Here is a 16,457-nt window from a genome sequence, read left to right on the forward strand (position 1 = left end):
CATATTCTTAATATTAACCGATTTGGAAAATTATTTTCTTTGTTTTAAAGTATTTTAGTACCCATTTCTGTCAAAACTGATTACAGTCACACCAAGCTAACTCTGCAGCGATTTTGATAGCACAGATTGTGCAAGTGTTATTTTAAACGTCATAATTTCAAAGAAGTTTTGAAGTTTGGTATTTATTTCTTAACAAGATAACAACAACGGTGTGTTACGATATTTGGCTACTTTGGCCGTCACTGTTATTAATTAATGGTGACTGTACTTAATAAATAAGAACTTTCAAGAGTTTCAAGCCCATTTTCAGCCCTTTAGGATGCCTTTAGGAGATTGTTAGAAAATTATCCTATGTCTTGCCTTACTCAGAACAAAAACAACTGTTTTCAGGATAAAACCAATTTATTGCACTTCTAAATTACAAACTAAAATCAAGAAAGGATCTCACAATGAAATCAAAAGCCTCTAGGTAAATACATGGAAATTGACTTTTACGATAAAACTTAATATATAAATTATGCTAAGACTTCAATATCTTCTCAATATGGCTAGACAGCCGTTCATAGGCTGCTTTATTTCTGTACAGCTGAATATTTGCTTTCACTTTTTTCATGAGGAGCGGTGGGTCAACGGCACTAAGCGTGATCAGGGCATCTGAAAAAAGAAAAAGATTAATATACATACAAGTATGTAGGTACATTGAAAATAAACCTTAAACAATATATTGCTTCCTAAATTGCCTAACTTATTATTTAAATGACTAGTGTAGTTCAAAGCACACTTTGGCTAGGGGGCTATTCATAAATTACATCATTTCAAATTAGGTCTGGACATCGGATGATGGTAGCAAGACGTAGGAGGAAACGGGGTCATTCCAAGCATGATGGGGGTCAAAATCGTAAAAAATAGATGACGTAATTTATGGACAGCCTCTAGGCTGACTATTACGCTTGGCTTTATAAAAGGATGAACTTTTTGGGTGGTGGATGGAGTAGTCACAGACCCCTCAGAGTGTTCTAAAATGAACCTTAAACACTAGGCCATAAGTCCCTGATTTCACCTAGCATCTCCTTGCAGAACTCCTGACAGGTGTAGTCCAAGTTTATATGTAGGAAAGTATGGCGCTGTACAGTGCACACAGCTTAAACCCGTAAAACACTATCGCACCGCACCGCGACCTTGGTGCGTCGCACCCATAAGTGAGAGCGAGAAAGATATCTCTCTTTCTCGCTCTCACTTATGGGTGCGACGCACCAAGGTCGCGGTGCGGTGCGATAGTGTGTTAACACTTTTACATTTGCATTCAACAGTATTATGTTGTACGTCCTATAATGAACCTTAAACACTACGACATAAGCTTTAAAGTTTAAAGTCTCACCTAGCATCTCCTTGCGGAACTCCTCGGAGGTGTCGTCAAGGTGTATAAGCATGGCGCTGTACATGGCATCGATGTGTGCGTTGTACAGTATGGTGTCGTACGGGACAGGGCGGTTTTTGAACAACGTGGTGAGAGTTTGGACGGCGAAGGAACGGACTTTGTCGTTGCTGTCGTCGAGACGTTTCAACACTCCTGTGGATACGAAAACATGAGATGGAAATAAAACTTTCAACACCATTTAAATTCGTATTTACCGAAAAATTCGTGTTGTATCTGTAACGTCGCACTCTCAGTGTACGCGTTAACATAATCTTTAATACGGAACCACGGTATTTACTTAAAGCGCTTAAGGTTTTAATCGCCGCGCGCCGCGGTACGCGGACAAGAGCGGATCCCTAACACTAACGAGCATCTCCGAAGATGCGCGAGCGCCGCCGGCTAGCGGCATTCGGTTTTCTCTGCCTTCACACCGCTCCGAGCCATCGAACGGGGAGCGCGTGTTACTTTTTATCAAAATTCCGTTATTCGACACGTCGCTTGTCGTGTCGTGCATAATATTAATATCATTAGTTTTAGTGTCGAGTGTTTCCCGCTGGGGTGAGTTCACATTATGTAGCTTCTGTGCTTAATTGTATATTAGGGCTGTGCTAAATACTGTTATAAGCTTTTAAAGTTGCCGGTTGAGCTAGGTAATTGCGCTTCCCTTCAATCCTTAACACTGGACCTTGACCGGCACAAACAGATGACATGGCCTGCACCCTAACGCTTATCTCTGGGACTTCCAGGATCATTTACTCGACGCCTAAGTACCGGCGTAAGGGCTGGAGTTGCCGTACTACAAGCGGTCACGGAACTCACTGGAGCCACGCCTAGCTGACGTGGAGCTGCCTAGTCCCTACAACATCCACCTTGGAGTCTCCGCTACCGGACCCTAGTCAGGCCAGTGTTATTTTCAGTGCGCTCATCTACCCAGTGCTGTTAGGAACGGACAATATAGTTATTTTTAAAAACAATATAGTTATTTTTAAGTAACCTGAGGTTTCATTGACCCGCGACCCTACCATAGCGTGACCTAGCGTTACAGTGGCGCCTATTCGTGGTTGTCTTGTTCCAATGGTACTGGGTGGCATCAGGTCTATCTATCTAGTTCTCAACCTGGCTGACGCAACATTGTGAACGAGGAGGTTCTACGGCAGCAAACTGGTACGTTCTACCCACTTTGTTTTTTATTCATGCTTATGTAAGTACTTAATCAACTAATTTTAATCAATTATTGTGAACTGTTGCGTATAAATGCCAAATTTAAGAAATTAGGTAGTGTATAGATAATTGGCAAACCAGTGTATTGTGAAATTGAGAGTAATCGGACAGTTTAACGAATACCTATTTAATTTAACTGAGTAATTATTGTAAGGGTAAGCTTACGTAACAGTTTGCATTTGAATATCTTTTGATTTTGCATGCTAATTATTCATTCCTTAGCGTAGTTCACAAAACCGAATCGTAATTTAACTCAATTGTTTCTCGTGTAAATCTTATATAGCACAGTATAATATTATTGTAACTCCATTCATTTTTAGTTGGTATAAACCATCGTTGTAATTTACCCTCTTCTATTAGTGTAAAAGTAGTGTGTATTGGGATTAGTTCTGCTTCTCTATTTAATAATCTGCTCTTAATTGTGAAACAAAATGGAAACTCACCCCATCAAATATTTCATGCTTAATAAGAACGAATTAACTTATGAAGTGCTCATTAGGGGCGGTGAGCCAGCATTAAACGTGTTAGGATTGCGAAAACAGATAACTAAACTGGTTTTGTTAGTTCCAAACGATGACGTTCTCGATTCTGGTATTGAGGCTAAGGAGGACTGTGATGGCGTGCGTATATCCTTGAATGAGCTTGCTTCAAAAATTACCTCGCTTGAGGATAAATTTGATAATAATTTATTTCAACGTACAACTGCATTACATAACCATATTTATCATCGTTTGAGACGAATAGATGACACTGACACTTCTCAAGCTTTGGTGATTAAAGCGATACAAAAGGAATTTAACACATTATCTAAGAAAATTAACCAATTTAAAATTAGTCAAACTGCTCAAAGTGCTACATCTGAGCACACCAACTGTGCTCAACAATCGACTTCACTAGAAGGACCGTCTGTGGTCACAGTACAATGCGACCACACGAAGTTTAGCGATTTTAAAATTAAATACGATGGTAGAAGTTGCGTCCATGCATTTGTACAAAGAATAAACGAGTACAAAACCGCAAGGAATCTATCCTCTGAGAAATTGTTGATGTACGCTTCAGAAATATTTACAGGTAATGCCCTGCACTGGTACCGCGGCATGCGTGATTCCGTCACGAGTTGGGATGACTTAATTGTACAACTCGTTTCGGACTTTAGCCCTTTCGATTACGACTATAGACTTATGACGGAAATTCGTAGCAGAACGCAAGGGGAACACGAGAATATCACTATTTACTTAGCGATTATGTCTGAATTATTCTCGCGGTTGACAACGCCGATTACGGAACAAGAAAAATTACATATTTTGCTACACAACATAAGACCGTGCTATTCCCCGGTGTTGGCAGCTTATATAAACGGTATCGATTCTATTGCAACACTTCGCAAAATGTGTCTTAATTTTGAAAAAATCCAATGCCTTTCATCTCAATTTCGCGAGCCACCTAGATCTACCAACACTACTTTGGCTCCAGACCTGGCCTACACTAGGTTTGAGTCAAAAGCACCATATTTTAAAAATAACTACGGCCCTTCTGAGCGTAAAAATTTCCACAATTCTTATGACCGCGAGTATAAATCTAACAGCAACTTTACACCGGTGGCGGCTATCGAGTCAAGACCAGGCACTTCAACTGCAAAGGCTCGATTTTGTCCCCGCTGTCGCAGTGCTGAGCACTCGCTGAAGGACTGTAAACAGGAGCGTTATCCGATATGTTTCAAATGTGGTCTAAAAGATTATACGTTCCCTAACTGTCCTAACTGCCAATCTACTAAAGCTCCAAAAAACTAGAGGCGGAAGGTTGTTGCAATAATATTGCCAAATTCGATTACGAGGACTGGCAAGAGTGGTTAAAAACTATCAAAATTTATTTCTCGAGCTATTCCATTGCAACAATCTTCGATAAAAAGCCATCAGGTGATGTGCGCCCTTATGCAACTGTGAAAGTGGGGGATCAGTCCTTATGTGGATTATTAGATTCGGGTTCGTGGATCACGGTACTTGGAAATAACTCACACTTAGACTTGGCCGCTTCTACTGGCCTGGCTTTCTGTGATACCAACGATTCTAAGTCGTTTGTATCTGCCGGCAATCACAAGTTGGATACTGTAGGTTACATAAACCTTCCAGTGACATTTGAAGGCCAATTTCACATTATTAAAGCGTATGCTATACCTACGGTCACTAGTCCTCTGTTACTAGGGGCGGATTTTTGGACTAAGTTCAACCTCCTTCCAAAATACTGTAAATCGATTTCTTTGTCACCAAATGACCAGCAAATTTCGGCAATTGCGGAGAATCCTGTCATGTTACACTCGTTAAATGAATTAAATGACTCTGAGCTAGCTACCGCGACAGATATTATCAAACAGTTCGAATCTATATCAACCGAAGTAGCGGGGTTAGGCCGTACGCACTTGGTTAATCATCGGATTGATACTGGGGACTCGCCGCCTATACGACAACGATATTACAGGCTACCACCTGAAAAGATGCGTATAATCTGTGAGGAACTAGATGACATGATTAAACTTGGTGTCGTAGAACCATGTGAGAGCCCGTGGTCATCGCCAGTCTTGCTCACACCAAAGAAAGACGGGAAGTTACGATTTTGTTTGGACAGTCGGAAACTCAACTCAGTTACACGTAAAGATGCTTATAAACTACCCTACGTAGCAGAAATTCTAGACAATTTGAAAAACGCTAAATATTTAAGTAGTATCGATTTATCTAAAGCCTTCTGGCAAATTCCCATAGCGGATGAAGATCGTGATAAAACTTCTTTCTATGTCGCGTCTCGTGGAACCTTCCGCTTTGTTACTATGCCTTTCGGGTTGACTAATGCGCCTGCAACTATGCAGAGACTTGTAGATCACCTATTTTATGGCCCAGAATTCGAGAATTCAGTGTTTGTATTTTTGGATGATATTATTCTGGTCTCATCTGACTTCCAAGGTCATATAAACCTTCTTCAAAAGGTTCATAATAAACTTCGGTCGGCAAATTTAACTATAAATTTTGCGAAGTCTGTCTTTTTTCGTAACGAATTAAAGTACTTGGGATACATTGTCAACTCTAAAGGACTTCATGTAGATCCAGGGAAGGTCGAGGCTATCCTCAACTTTCCTACCCCAACGAATAAAAAAGAAGTGCAAAGGTTCTTGGGTACGGCCTCCTGGTACCGTAGATTCGTACCAAGTTTTAGCTCTATTGCAGGTCCGTTAAATCAATTAACTTCTGCGAGTAAGAAGGCTCCCCCCTTTGTTTGGTCAAAGGAAGCGGACGAAGCTTTTAATAAATTGAAGGAGTGCCTCATATCTGCCCCTATTCTGACCTGCCCTAACTATGATATGGCCTTTGAGGTCCACACAGATGCGAGTGACTACGGCGTCGGAGGCCTGCTCACTCAAACGGTTGACGGTGTGGAACGACCTGTGGCATACATGAGCAAAGCGCTCTCTCCAGCTGAACGAAATTATAGCATTACAGAGAGAGAAGCCCTGGCTGTCTTGATTGCCATTGAGCACTGGCGTTGTTATCTAGACAATGGTAAAAAATTCGTGGTTTATACGGACCACTCTGCACTGAAATGGTTTTTGAATCTGAATAATCCTACTGGCCGCCTTGCACGTTGGGGTGTGCGACTTTCAGCTTTTAACTTCGAAATCAAGCATCGTCGGGGATCCGAAAATGTAATTCCTGATGCCCTGTCGCGAGCCTGCCCTATCTCTGCAATTGAGGACAATACCAACGCTGCTCAGTCGACTGATCAGTGGTACTTAAATATCTACAACGGTTGTCAAAATTCTCCTACTTCTTTTCCAAACTATATAGTGAGGGATCAGAAGCTTTTTAGGCTAATGAAAAGCAACTGTCCCTTGCGCGTGGAATTTGATTGGAAGGAAGTTGTACCGAGCGAACTACGACGCTCTGTACTGGAGGAGAATCATTCACAGCCAATTGCTGGCCACTTAGGTATTTTTAAAACCTATAAGCGGCTCGCACTGAGATACTATTGGCCGGGTATGCATGGCGATACAGTGAAATTCGTAAACTCATGCGACGCTTGTATTGCTCATAAACATCAAAACCACCCTCCGCTGGGAGAGATGGGTCGGCCGAAGGTATGCGCTAGGCCCTTCCAATCTATAAGCATAGACCTAGTAGGACCGCTACCGGTGTCCAAAAGACAAAATTCATTTCTATTCGTAGTTACTTGCTGTTTTAGTAAATATTGCCTTCTGTTCCCTATTCGACGCGCTACTGCTGCCATAATCACTAAAATTTTGGAGGAAAACGTGTTCCTAGTGCATGGCATTCCTGCAACTGTTATTCTCGATAATGGAAAACAATTTATAAGTGCAACATTGAAAAATATGCTTGATAAATATAAAGTACCTAACGTGCATTTCACTCCTAAATATTCCCCCCATGTAAATACAGTCGAAAGATATAATAAAACAATTATGACTGCAATTTCGACATTCATAGATAAGGATCACCGTACTTGGGACCAACAAATACCCCAGATTCAATTTGCTATCAACAACTCTTTTAATGAAGTTACGCGTTATTCTTCTTCATTCCTTGTGCATGGTCGAGAGTTGGTTACGTGTGGTTCGCACTATATAGATGCAAAATGTGACAGTGTTATCTATCAGCCCCGGGATGCTTATGCTGAAAATCTAGGTGTCCTTTCCAGCATTTTTGATAAAGTACAAGCGGCGTTGATACAAGCTCATTCAAGGAACTGCCAAACGTATAACTTACGAAGGAAACCTGCGGAGTTTAATGTAGGAGACTTAGTCTGGAAGAGAACATTTTATCAAAGTGACAAGGACAAAAGGTTTAGCAAAAAACTAGCACCTAAATTCGTGCCCTGCAGGATCATTGCTAAAAAATCACCTTTAGTATACGAGCTGAGTGACGAGTCTGGTCAGTCGATCGGTTGCTGGCATATAAAAGATCTAAAGTTAACTAACTATGCAGATTAGGAAGACGGATTTCCGTTGATAGTCGCAAATCCTTCCGTTTGCCGCGGGGTACTGTAACGTCGCACTCTCAGTGTACGCGTTAACATAATCTTTAATACGGAACCACGGTATTTACTTAAAGCGCTTAAGGTTTTAATCGCCGCGCGCCGCGGTACGCGGACAAGAGCGGATCCCTAACACTAACGAGCATCTCCGAAGATGCGCGAGCGCCGCCGGCTAGCGGCATTCGGTTTTCTCTGCCTTCACACCGCTCCGAGCCATCGAACGGGGAGCGCGTGTTACTTTTTATCAAAATTCCGTTATTCGACACGTCGCTTGTCGTGTCGTGCATAATATTAATATCATTAGTTTTAGTGTCGAGTGTTTCCCGCTGGGGTGAGTTCACATTATGTAGCTTCTGTGCTTAATTGTATATTAGGGCTGTGCTAAATACTGTTATAAGCTTTTAAAGTTGCCGGTTGAGCTAGGTAATTGCGCTTCCCTTCAATCCTTAACACTGGACCTTGACCGGCACAAACAGATGACATGGCCTGCACCCTAACGCTTATCTCTGGGACTTCCAGGATCATTTACTCGACGCCTAAGTACCGGCGTAAGGGCTGGAGTTGCCGTACTACAAGCGGTCACGGAACTCACTGGAGCCACGCCTAGCTGACGTGGAGCTGCCTAGTCCCTACAACATCCACCTTGGAGTCTCCGCTACCGGACCCTAGTCAGGCCAGTGTTATTTTCAGTGCGCTCATCTACCCAGTGCTGTTAGGAACGGACAATATAGTTATTTTTAAAAACAATATAGTTATTTTTAAGTAACCTGAGGTTTCATTGACCCGCGACCCTACCATAGCGTGACCTAGCGTTACATATCGTTAGGGCCCATTTAGACGGCGCGCGAACTCGTATACGATTTTAGTTACATTGCGGACCATTGAGGGCTGAATTGATGTAAATCAATTCAGCCGACCGACCAAATGACGCAATGTAATGAAACTCGCATGCGAGTTACCGCACCGTCTAAATGAGCCCTTATTTATTATACTGGTTATCGAAAGCAAAACACAGTTCTACAACCTGAACACGATCACAAAATGGATTGTGTCCACAGTCGCCATCAGATATATCGGAGCGGCCGAGGTGCTCACAAATATCTGATCACGCCTCTATTGTCAAGGCCATAGAGTGCGTGTTCAGATATTTTTGAGCACCTCTGCCGCTCCGATATATCTGTTGGCGACTGTACAAGAGACAAGAAATTTGTAATAATCTGTTAAAAGCACCAGCGATTTGTATACACGATTCAACTTACCAAAGTACAACTTATGTAATATTTCAGCAGTGAAGCAACCCCGTCGAGTTGCCATCGTGGCTAGACAGCAGGTGGCTCGCAGGGTATGTTGTCTAGTCAGTGCCGAGTTGTCATCCAGTAAACTGTTGAGCAACGGGACTATTTGCTCTAAGAATGGCTCTAGGGACTCTTTTGTTGGGAATAGATTTACTTCCTGGAAAAATAATAGTTGAATTAAAGTCACTGTCAGACTTAGATTATAATCACCTATAGGTAGGCACATAAAAGTGCATCGCGCAGAAGCCTAACCAGTGCCTCACAAACTGAATTAGGTAGGTACTTATGACAGCTGAGTCTGGAACTCACGAACCATGTTTTCACTTCTCAACGCATAGCACACTATCTTTCGGCTTTCTATACATATCACGAAAGATCTTTTGTGATGCTACATCAAATTGACATTTATTCAAATTACAATAAAGTTCAACTTACTTTACAACTCGTTGCGAGGGTTCTCTTGTAATGCTGAACACAGACACGCTATGGCGGCCGTGCAGATAGTGTGTCATATCAAATTGATTTTTATTCCCGTAACAATAGAGTACAACTTGCCTTGTCCTTGTCCTGCTTGTCTCCGTCGGCCCCGCTCTCTGTCTCCAACTCGTTGCGTGGGTTCTCTTGTAATGCTGAACACAGACATGCTATAGCGGCCGTGCGAATTGCTTCTGCAGTGCGGCCTGGTTCCCATACCAAATTCACCAAAATCACCTCTGTGAATAAGGATCAATTTGTTTTATGAAGAACATCGAATTTAAACTGTTGTGAGACATACTAACATTGAATAATTTTACGGTTTAGACTCACTTGTTATAAGTCACTCGCGCGCCATGTTTCGGAGAGCCTAGGTCTCCTTTCTCAAGCACTAACAGTAGGGCATGCTCCCGGGAATTCCCGGGAGCATGCCCGGTTCATCCGGTTCATATATTCCCGGGAATTCCCGAGAATTTTATAGTGTTGAAAGAACCGATACTGAAGACCCGGTACCGGTAATTCCCGGTTCTCATCAGTTTGCGTATTTATTCCCATTTCAATAGTAGTTATCTTTTAGTAGTTTAGTTTTAGGATATTATATTCGAATATTCTTCTAGTAACTTGGTTTTATATGAAAATATTCCGTTCTCGGGTTGAATTTTTACCTTCTGACCCTTCTATTATATCTTCTTTTCTATCTATATCTGTGCCGTCATAGTGCTGAGTGCATCAACTACGGCCGTGTAGCTCGTACAACTTAAAGCCCAGGCGGAGGCAAAGTGTGCTGGTTAATTTCGTAAAATAGGTTGGAACGCTAATAAAGTGTAATTTTTTTTTTATAAAATAAGTCAATTATGAATATTTATGCAATTACTTATATGAAAATAAGTCATTAACGCTTACACAAACAATTTCTTTATAATAATCATAAGATGCCAAGAGAACCGGGAAGAACCGGGAATCCCGGTTCCGGCTATACCCAGAACCGGGAAATGAAATGCTTGGTACCGGGACCGGTACTGCATGCCCTAACTAACAGTGCGAACAGCGTTCACGACGGCCGTGTATCGCTCTCCGAATCGCACGAGTGACTTAAAACAAGTGAGCTAAACCGTAATAGTTATTTTCCATACAAGTGCGAAAAAGAGGAAATTCGAAACGAGTGGCGATAAATTAAAACACGACCGAAGGGAGTGTTTTAAATCGACACGAGTTGCAAATTACCTATTCGCACGTGTATCGAACAACGTTTTACAGTACATATGGCACTTTAAAGTTTCGACATACGCACGTAAAGTGCTATTTTACGCACTAGTGCGGAAAAGTAGCCCCATATGTACTGTAAAAATATTCTATGAAGAACATTTTATACCTACCTATGTATACGAGCTTTGCACAATGATATTCCATGCAAAACCCAAAATTTGCCACTGAAATTTGAACCTATAGTGCAGGGAATAGAGTTGATTTTTATTTATTTGAAAATTTAACGAAACAAAGGAAATGCAACTGTTCTCTGTTTAAATTTCATCGAACTGAAAAAATACTATAGGTAGACCTTGGGCCTTAGGAGGATATTTCAATTTACCTTCAATGATAATTTTCAAGAAAGCCTCAAGTATGTCGCCGCTGCACTTGCTAAAGTTGTCCTGTCGCCGCAACAGCGTGGTGGAGAGAGCGGTGAACATCTTCAGCTTGACCTCGGGGTCCACTTTGGGGGTCGCGAGGCATTCCTTCAGGAGGGGGGCTATTAGGTGCAGGTTGGACGACATGGCTGAACCTGTGAGGAGAGCGGCTGAGATTAAGTTTTAAAAATTGGAATGTTTTCGGATCACGCTTTCTCTATTCGCCTCGCCATTTGCACTTATGTGTGTATAGACTCCATTGTTGGTGGTAACAGTAGTAGGAAAAGAAGAAGATTGTTTTCCCATTATTTTCCCGGAATTCCAAAAGAGACCTGTCTGGCGTCAGCAGCGTCCAAGTCAGGGCGTCTGAGGTGATAGCAGACATCAGGATACGTCGAATATGCTTCTCGTACAGCGTGGTGAGGGTACGCCCGCAATTCTCTACAAAACGGATCGTGTCCAGCTTTGCTGTAATACGTACCAGTGTTAATCAGCACGCATTCCAGAAGACACCTGTCTGGCGTCAGCAGCGTCCAAGTCAGGGCGTCCGAGGTGATAGCGGCCAGGACGTGGCAAATATGCTTCTCGTACAGCGTGGTGAGGGTACGCCCGCAATTCTCTGCGAAACGGATCGTGTCCAGGTTCGCTGTAATACGTACCAGTGTTCATCAGCAAGCATTCCAGAAGACACCTGTCTGGCGTCAGCAGCGTCCAAGTCAGGGCGTCCGAGGTGATGGCGGCCAGGATGTGGCGAATATGCTTCTCGTACAGCGTGGTGAGGGTACGCCCGCAATTCTCTACAAAACGGATCGTGTCCAGCTTTGCTGTAATACGTACCAGTGTTAATCAGCACGCATTCCAGAAGACACCTGTCTGGCGTCAGCAGCGTCCAAGTCAGGGCGTCCGAGGTGATGGCGGCCAGGATGTGGCGAATATGCTTCTCGTACAGCGTGGTGAGGGTACGCCCGCAATTCTCTGCGAAACGGAGCTTGTCCAGGTTGGCTGGAAAAACGAGGTTTCATGTTTTACGTGTATGTTAATGTAATGAAAAATGTAGATAAATGAAATTGTAGAAGCTAAGAAAAAAGTAGTTCGCAAATTTATAGGTACTCTGTCTGGCAAGACAACTTTGTCAGTAGAAAAAGGCGCCAAATTCAAATTTCTATTGCATACCTTATTCCATTTTTTAGGGTTCCGTACCCAAAGGGTAAAAACGGGACCCTATTACTAAGACTCCGCTGTCCGTCCGTCCGTCCGTCCGTCCGTCCGTCTGTCACCAGGCTGTATCTCACGAACCGTGATAGCTAGAAAGTTGAAATTTTCACAGATGATGTATTTCTGTTGCCGCTATAACAACAAATACTAAAAACAGAATAAAATAAAGATTTAAGTGGGGCTCCCATACAACAAACGTGATTTTTGACCGAAGTTAAGCAACGTCGGGCGTGGTCAGTAATTGGATGGGTGACCGTTTTTTTGCTTGTTTTTTTTTTGCTTGTTTTGCTTTATTTTTTGTTGATGGTGCGGAACCCTCCGTGCGCGAGTCCGAATCGCACTTGGCCGGTTTTTTTCTACTGACAAAGCTGTCATGCCAGAGTACCTATAGTTTTAGAAGACACATTTTTCAAAAGTTCGTTGGCAATTTTATAGACGGGGTGTGTCTTGAAATAGGGTCTTAGAGAAAATATACTTTTTGCGAAATAACTAGAGCGGATAAGGTACCTACTATAACCAAGTTAGTTGCCAAGCGGACCCCAGGTTCCCATGAGCCGTGGCAAAAATGCCGGGACAACGCGAGGAAGATGAAGATGATGATGAAGGTACTTACTATAAGTGTTAATAACATACAGCTTTTAATAAAAAGTTAAAAACTATCGGGTACCTAACAGAGCTACAAAGTAATACTACATTTTATATCTGGAGACTCACATAGGGCCATGAACTGAGCCTTATCATCCACTGGCATTGCGTAGACGGTGAAGTTGATGGTAAACAACTCCTCTGCCACTCGTTGGCAGCCCTCGCCGCAAAGATCCAGCACCGCTTCCGACACGTAGAGGAGGCCTCTTTGGTATTTTTCCTGCAAATTTCTTGCAATGAAGGGCGCTGGTGGTTATTAATCATTCTAACCCCTCTTGAGAAGTTCTGCTTGAGAACCGTTGATGATAATCACTAGAACGATCAGAGCCCCCCAGGAGTCTATCTCGGCCTCCAATAGGGGCCTCACGTGCCCAGGCCGATAAAGTATCTAAAGTAGTATTCCACACCACACCTGTAAATTACGAAAGTACCTTACCTTTCTAACCCTACATCTGTCCGGATCAGCCAGCTCCTTGAATATGTCTTTCAATTTCGGCAGCACCAGTTCCGCTTGGGAGCCTTTAATGATATTCGCAAGAACGATAAGAGCCCCCCACGAGTCCATCTCGGCCTCCAGTAGGGGCCACCAGGTGTCGGGGCTGATGAAGTAGCCGAATAGCTCCGCAGCGCGTTTTACCTGGACATGGAAAACTTTAGGTTTGAATTGGTAAAAACCAGATGTCAAAGTGCACTATGGCGTAGCGACCACATTTTCCAACGGTGTTGGTGTGTTCTCTTCCTTCTCGTCATGCCAATGTCAAATCTATTTCTATATAAATCAGATCATCTCCAGAATAACCAGATCGTCATCGACGTCATCGTCACTAGCCCCGCTATCGTGTAGCGACTTCAACGATGGTGGATTGACGTTTTGTGTAGAACCATTTTCTCCGCAAACCAATACCAACTTTATTTCTATAGCAACAAGATCACCTCTAGAATAACTCGGTCATCATCGTCACTAGCCCCGCGGTGTAGCGTCCGCACAATGGTGTTGGCGTGTTGTGTGGATCCTTCTTCAGCGCATAGTACAAGCCAGCACAGTAACTGGGCTACGCGGAGACGTGCGTCTGCCTGCCAGCCCTCCATTTCTAGAACAATCGTGATGATGCTCTTATGGAAATGTCAACACTCAGCAGTGACCCATCACTCATCAAGTCATCACACATCACAGTGGCATCACTTCAGAAACGGGAAAATTAGGTCTCAATACTTATAAAATACTAATTTGCCATTAAATTTAGTGAGTCCTTTTAAAGTCAGTCAAATTTGAATCCTAACTGATTGTCATAAAGTTGTGTGTTCCAATGATCAAAAATGACGTATTAGCTAGCGTAGAGTGATAGAGACACGAAGCGATTCGATGGCGAAGCGCAAGCGATTGTCACCTTGGCTAGGCCGCCTTTTCTTTGTAAACCTTATTGCAACGAGATAAGGCCTTAACTTTTAATATTTTTAGGTATCATAATGTTACCTCTTCCAATAGCAGGCACAATCTTCCCAATATTGCTCTGCACCAGCTGCCTGCAGCCCAAATTGGGTCTCTTCACGTCGGGGTAGTGTGACGGCACGTCCTTAAGAAAGTCCGTTCTTTTCTTGAGATCCTCCTCGTTTTCTTCCATGTACTGAAGGCCGATGTCGGTCCACAGTTTAGCGGCTATTTCTCTGATGTTTTCTATTATATCACTCATGCTGAAAATGAGTTACAAAGTTCGTACAATTTTAAACGGGAATTGTAATAACTGAGAAGGTGAAAATTGGTGACGTATTCCTAAAATAATTTTGCATTTACTAAAACCTATTCCGAATTAAATTAAAGCCATCTTTGTCTGCTATAACTTGTATATCCTGTAGTTATTTGGGACCACGTGGAATAGATAGAAATATCTTCTTAATCTTAATTAGCCTTTATTCAATGACTCGTTTGTACTCGTAACATATGATTTTATTTTACAAATAAAATAATATGTCACGAGATAGAAATATATTAACCCTTTACCTGGTATGCATCATTTTAGAACTGGTAGAAATTTAACTTGATCAACTAAATTAAAAACAATACCATCCTTTTTTGGGGCAGTCGTGTAAAAATAGATATCTGTGTTCATATAATTATTTTATAAGTTACACATTACATATACATATCTTAAATATCAAATGATAATGTAAACTTGCCTGGTCAATAGCAGAGGAATCATGCGATGCCAGAACGAGTACCGGTCCCGGTAGTTCAGCATCCAGTTGCCAACCTCCTGCGTGACCGCCAGTCGGACCTGGTTGTTCTCATCAAACAGCTTCTCGGCCATCGGAGTGATGGACAGCTCAAAGCACTTTGCGTTGCCAGCTATTACTATAGCTCCTAGAAAAAAATTGGATTGGTGTGCCAGAAATGAAAGAGTAGTATGGCATGCCACAATAATTACAGAATAAGTTTGATACGGACCATAACAATAACATGGGACAATTAACAGTAGTTTGTGCTCTAATGATTCCAGATATGCTATTCCTTAGTTAGGCAATGGTACATAAGGCATTTACCCATTCCAGAAATAATTAATAAGTAGTGCAAACCTTAAAGAGCAAAATTTTTGTGTTGATTGCTAATAGTTTGTGCATATTATTAACTTATTAGTAATCTACTACTTTACTAATGTCGTATAAACTTACCAATAGCCTTAATTGACGCCACCCGAACCTTATAATGTTGATGAGCAAAGTTAGACAGCACTGGTTTGACATAGCTCTCACTCTGGAAATGGAAGTCCCGAGCCAGGGACCTGGACAGCAGAATGATGCACTCGCAGGCCTCCAGCTTCACCTTCGGGAACGGGTCCGTGCTGGTCTTCGTGAGGATGCTTGTGAAATCATTAATGAAGGGACTCAGGAGGTGCGTCACATTATATTTCACAATTATCTGGTGAACTAGCTCTACTAAGATTAAACGAATCTCTTCAGATTCCTCTACGATCTCCGGACAACCAATCCGACGGACTACAACTGGTAAAATGTACGTTAAATAATAATCGTTCAGCGGTAACCGGCCAATGAAGTTAGATATTATTGCCACTGCAGTCTCTCGACAAGCCTCAGAAGAATCAGCGAAACTCTTCAAGACGTAAGCATAGACCTCTGGGAATACGACAGTTAAGTCGCAATCTTTGTGCTCCGGGTTCTCGAATATCTCTTCGTTGATCTTAAGCAGGGCCTGTTTTCGAGTCATCTTTGACTCGCTTTGTAAAGCGGTGATGTGCTGCTCAAGAAACGCACGAGGGTTCGCCTCAAACTGTGATTTCTGAGATTCAGTCATTATTGTAGTTCGCAATTTTTGTATGCTAGGAAATAATGTCGCTTTATCGACTAAACCACACTTTTTTGAATATTGATAAACAAAATGTGGTTTCCATGACGACACCAATTTGACATTTGATTTTTTAAAGCATCTACCTTAAAAAGAGGCAAACGAACTAAAAACGGAGTGTGTTTTTCAGCTAAAGCACTCACTGAATCTAATGATTGCGAATACTAGAT

The 16,457-nt window shown here is 42.3% G+C and overlaps 1 protein-coding gene across 1 annotated transcript; it reads right to left on the minus strand.

Moving 5' to 3' along the window:
* Nucleotides 1-480: 480 nt before the first annotated feature.
* LOC134651011 (dynein axonemal assembly factor 5) lies at nucleotides 481-16,321 on the minus strand. Its single transcript, XM_063505980.1, has 12 exons — nucleotides 15,597-16,321; nucleotides 15,105-15,288; nucleotides 14,404-14,621; nucleotides 13,863-14,020; nucleotides 13,366-13,566; nucleotides 12,999-13,149; nucleotides 11,907-12,071; nucleotides 11,033-11,224; nucleotides 9,522-9,683; nucleotides 8,935-9,123; nucleotides 1,379-1,570; nucleotides 481-654 (listed from the first exon to the last, which is right to left on the minus strand). Exons 1-12 carry the CDS (start codon nucleotides 16,234-16,236, stop codon nucleotides 521-523), a joined length of 2,586 nt encoding a protein of 861 aa, XP_063362050.1. The 5' UTR covers nucleotides 16,237-16,321; the 3' UTR covers nucleotides 481-520.
* Between the last annotated feature and the right edge of the window lie 136 nt (nucleotides 16,322-16,457).

Source organism: Cydia amplana, chromosome 9, assembly GCF_948474715.1.
Source record: "Cydia amplana chromosome 9, ilCydAmpl1.1, whole genome shotgun sequence".
NCBI classification, from domain to species: domain Eukaryota; kingdom Metazoa; phylum Arthropoda; class Insecta; order Lepidoptera; family Tortricidae; genus Cydia; species Cydia amplana.

Bases quoted from the DNA above. Each gene is read 5' to 3' on its own strand.
- LOC134651011 (XM_063505980.1), bottom strand. From the start codon at position 16,236: ATGACTGAATCTCAGAAATCACAGTTTGAGGCGAACCCTCGTGCGTTT. The intron at 13,150-13,365 runs GTAAGGTACTTT...AGAAATTTGCAG, and splicing joins ACAGATGTAGGGTTAGAAAG to GAAAAATACCAAAGAGGCCT. The intron at 9,684-11,032 runs GTAAATTGAAAT...CCTTATTCACAG, and splicing joins CTTGAAAATTATCATTGAAG to AGGTGATTTTGGTGAATTTG.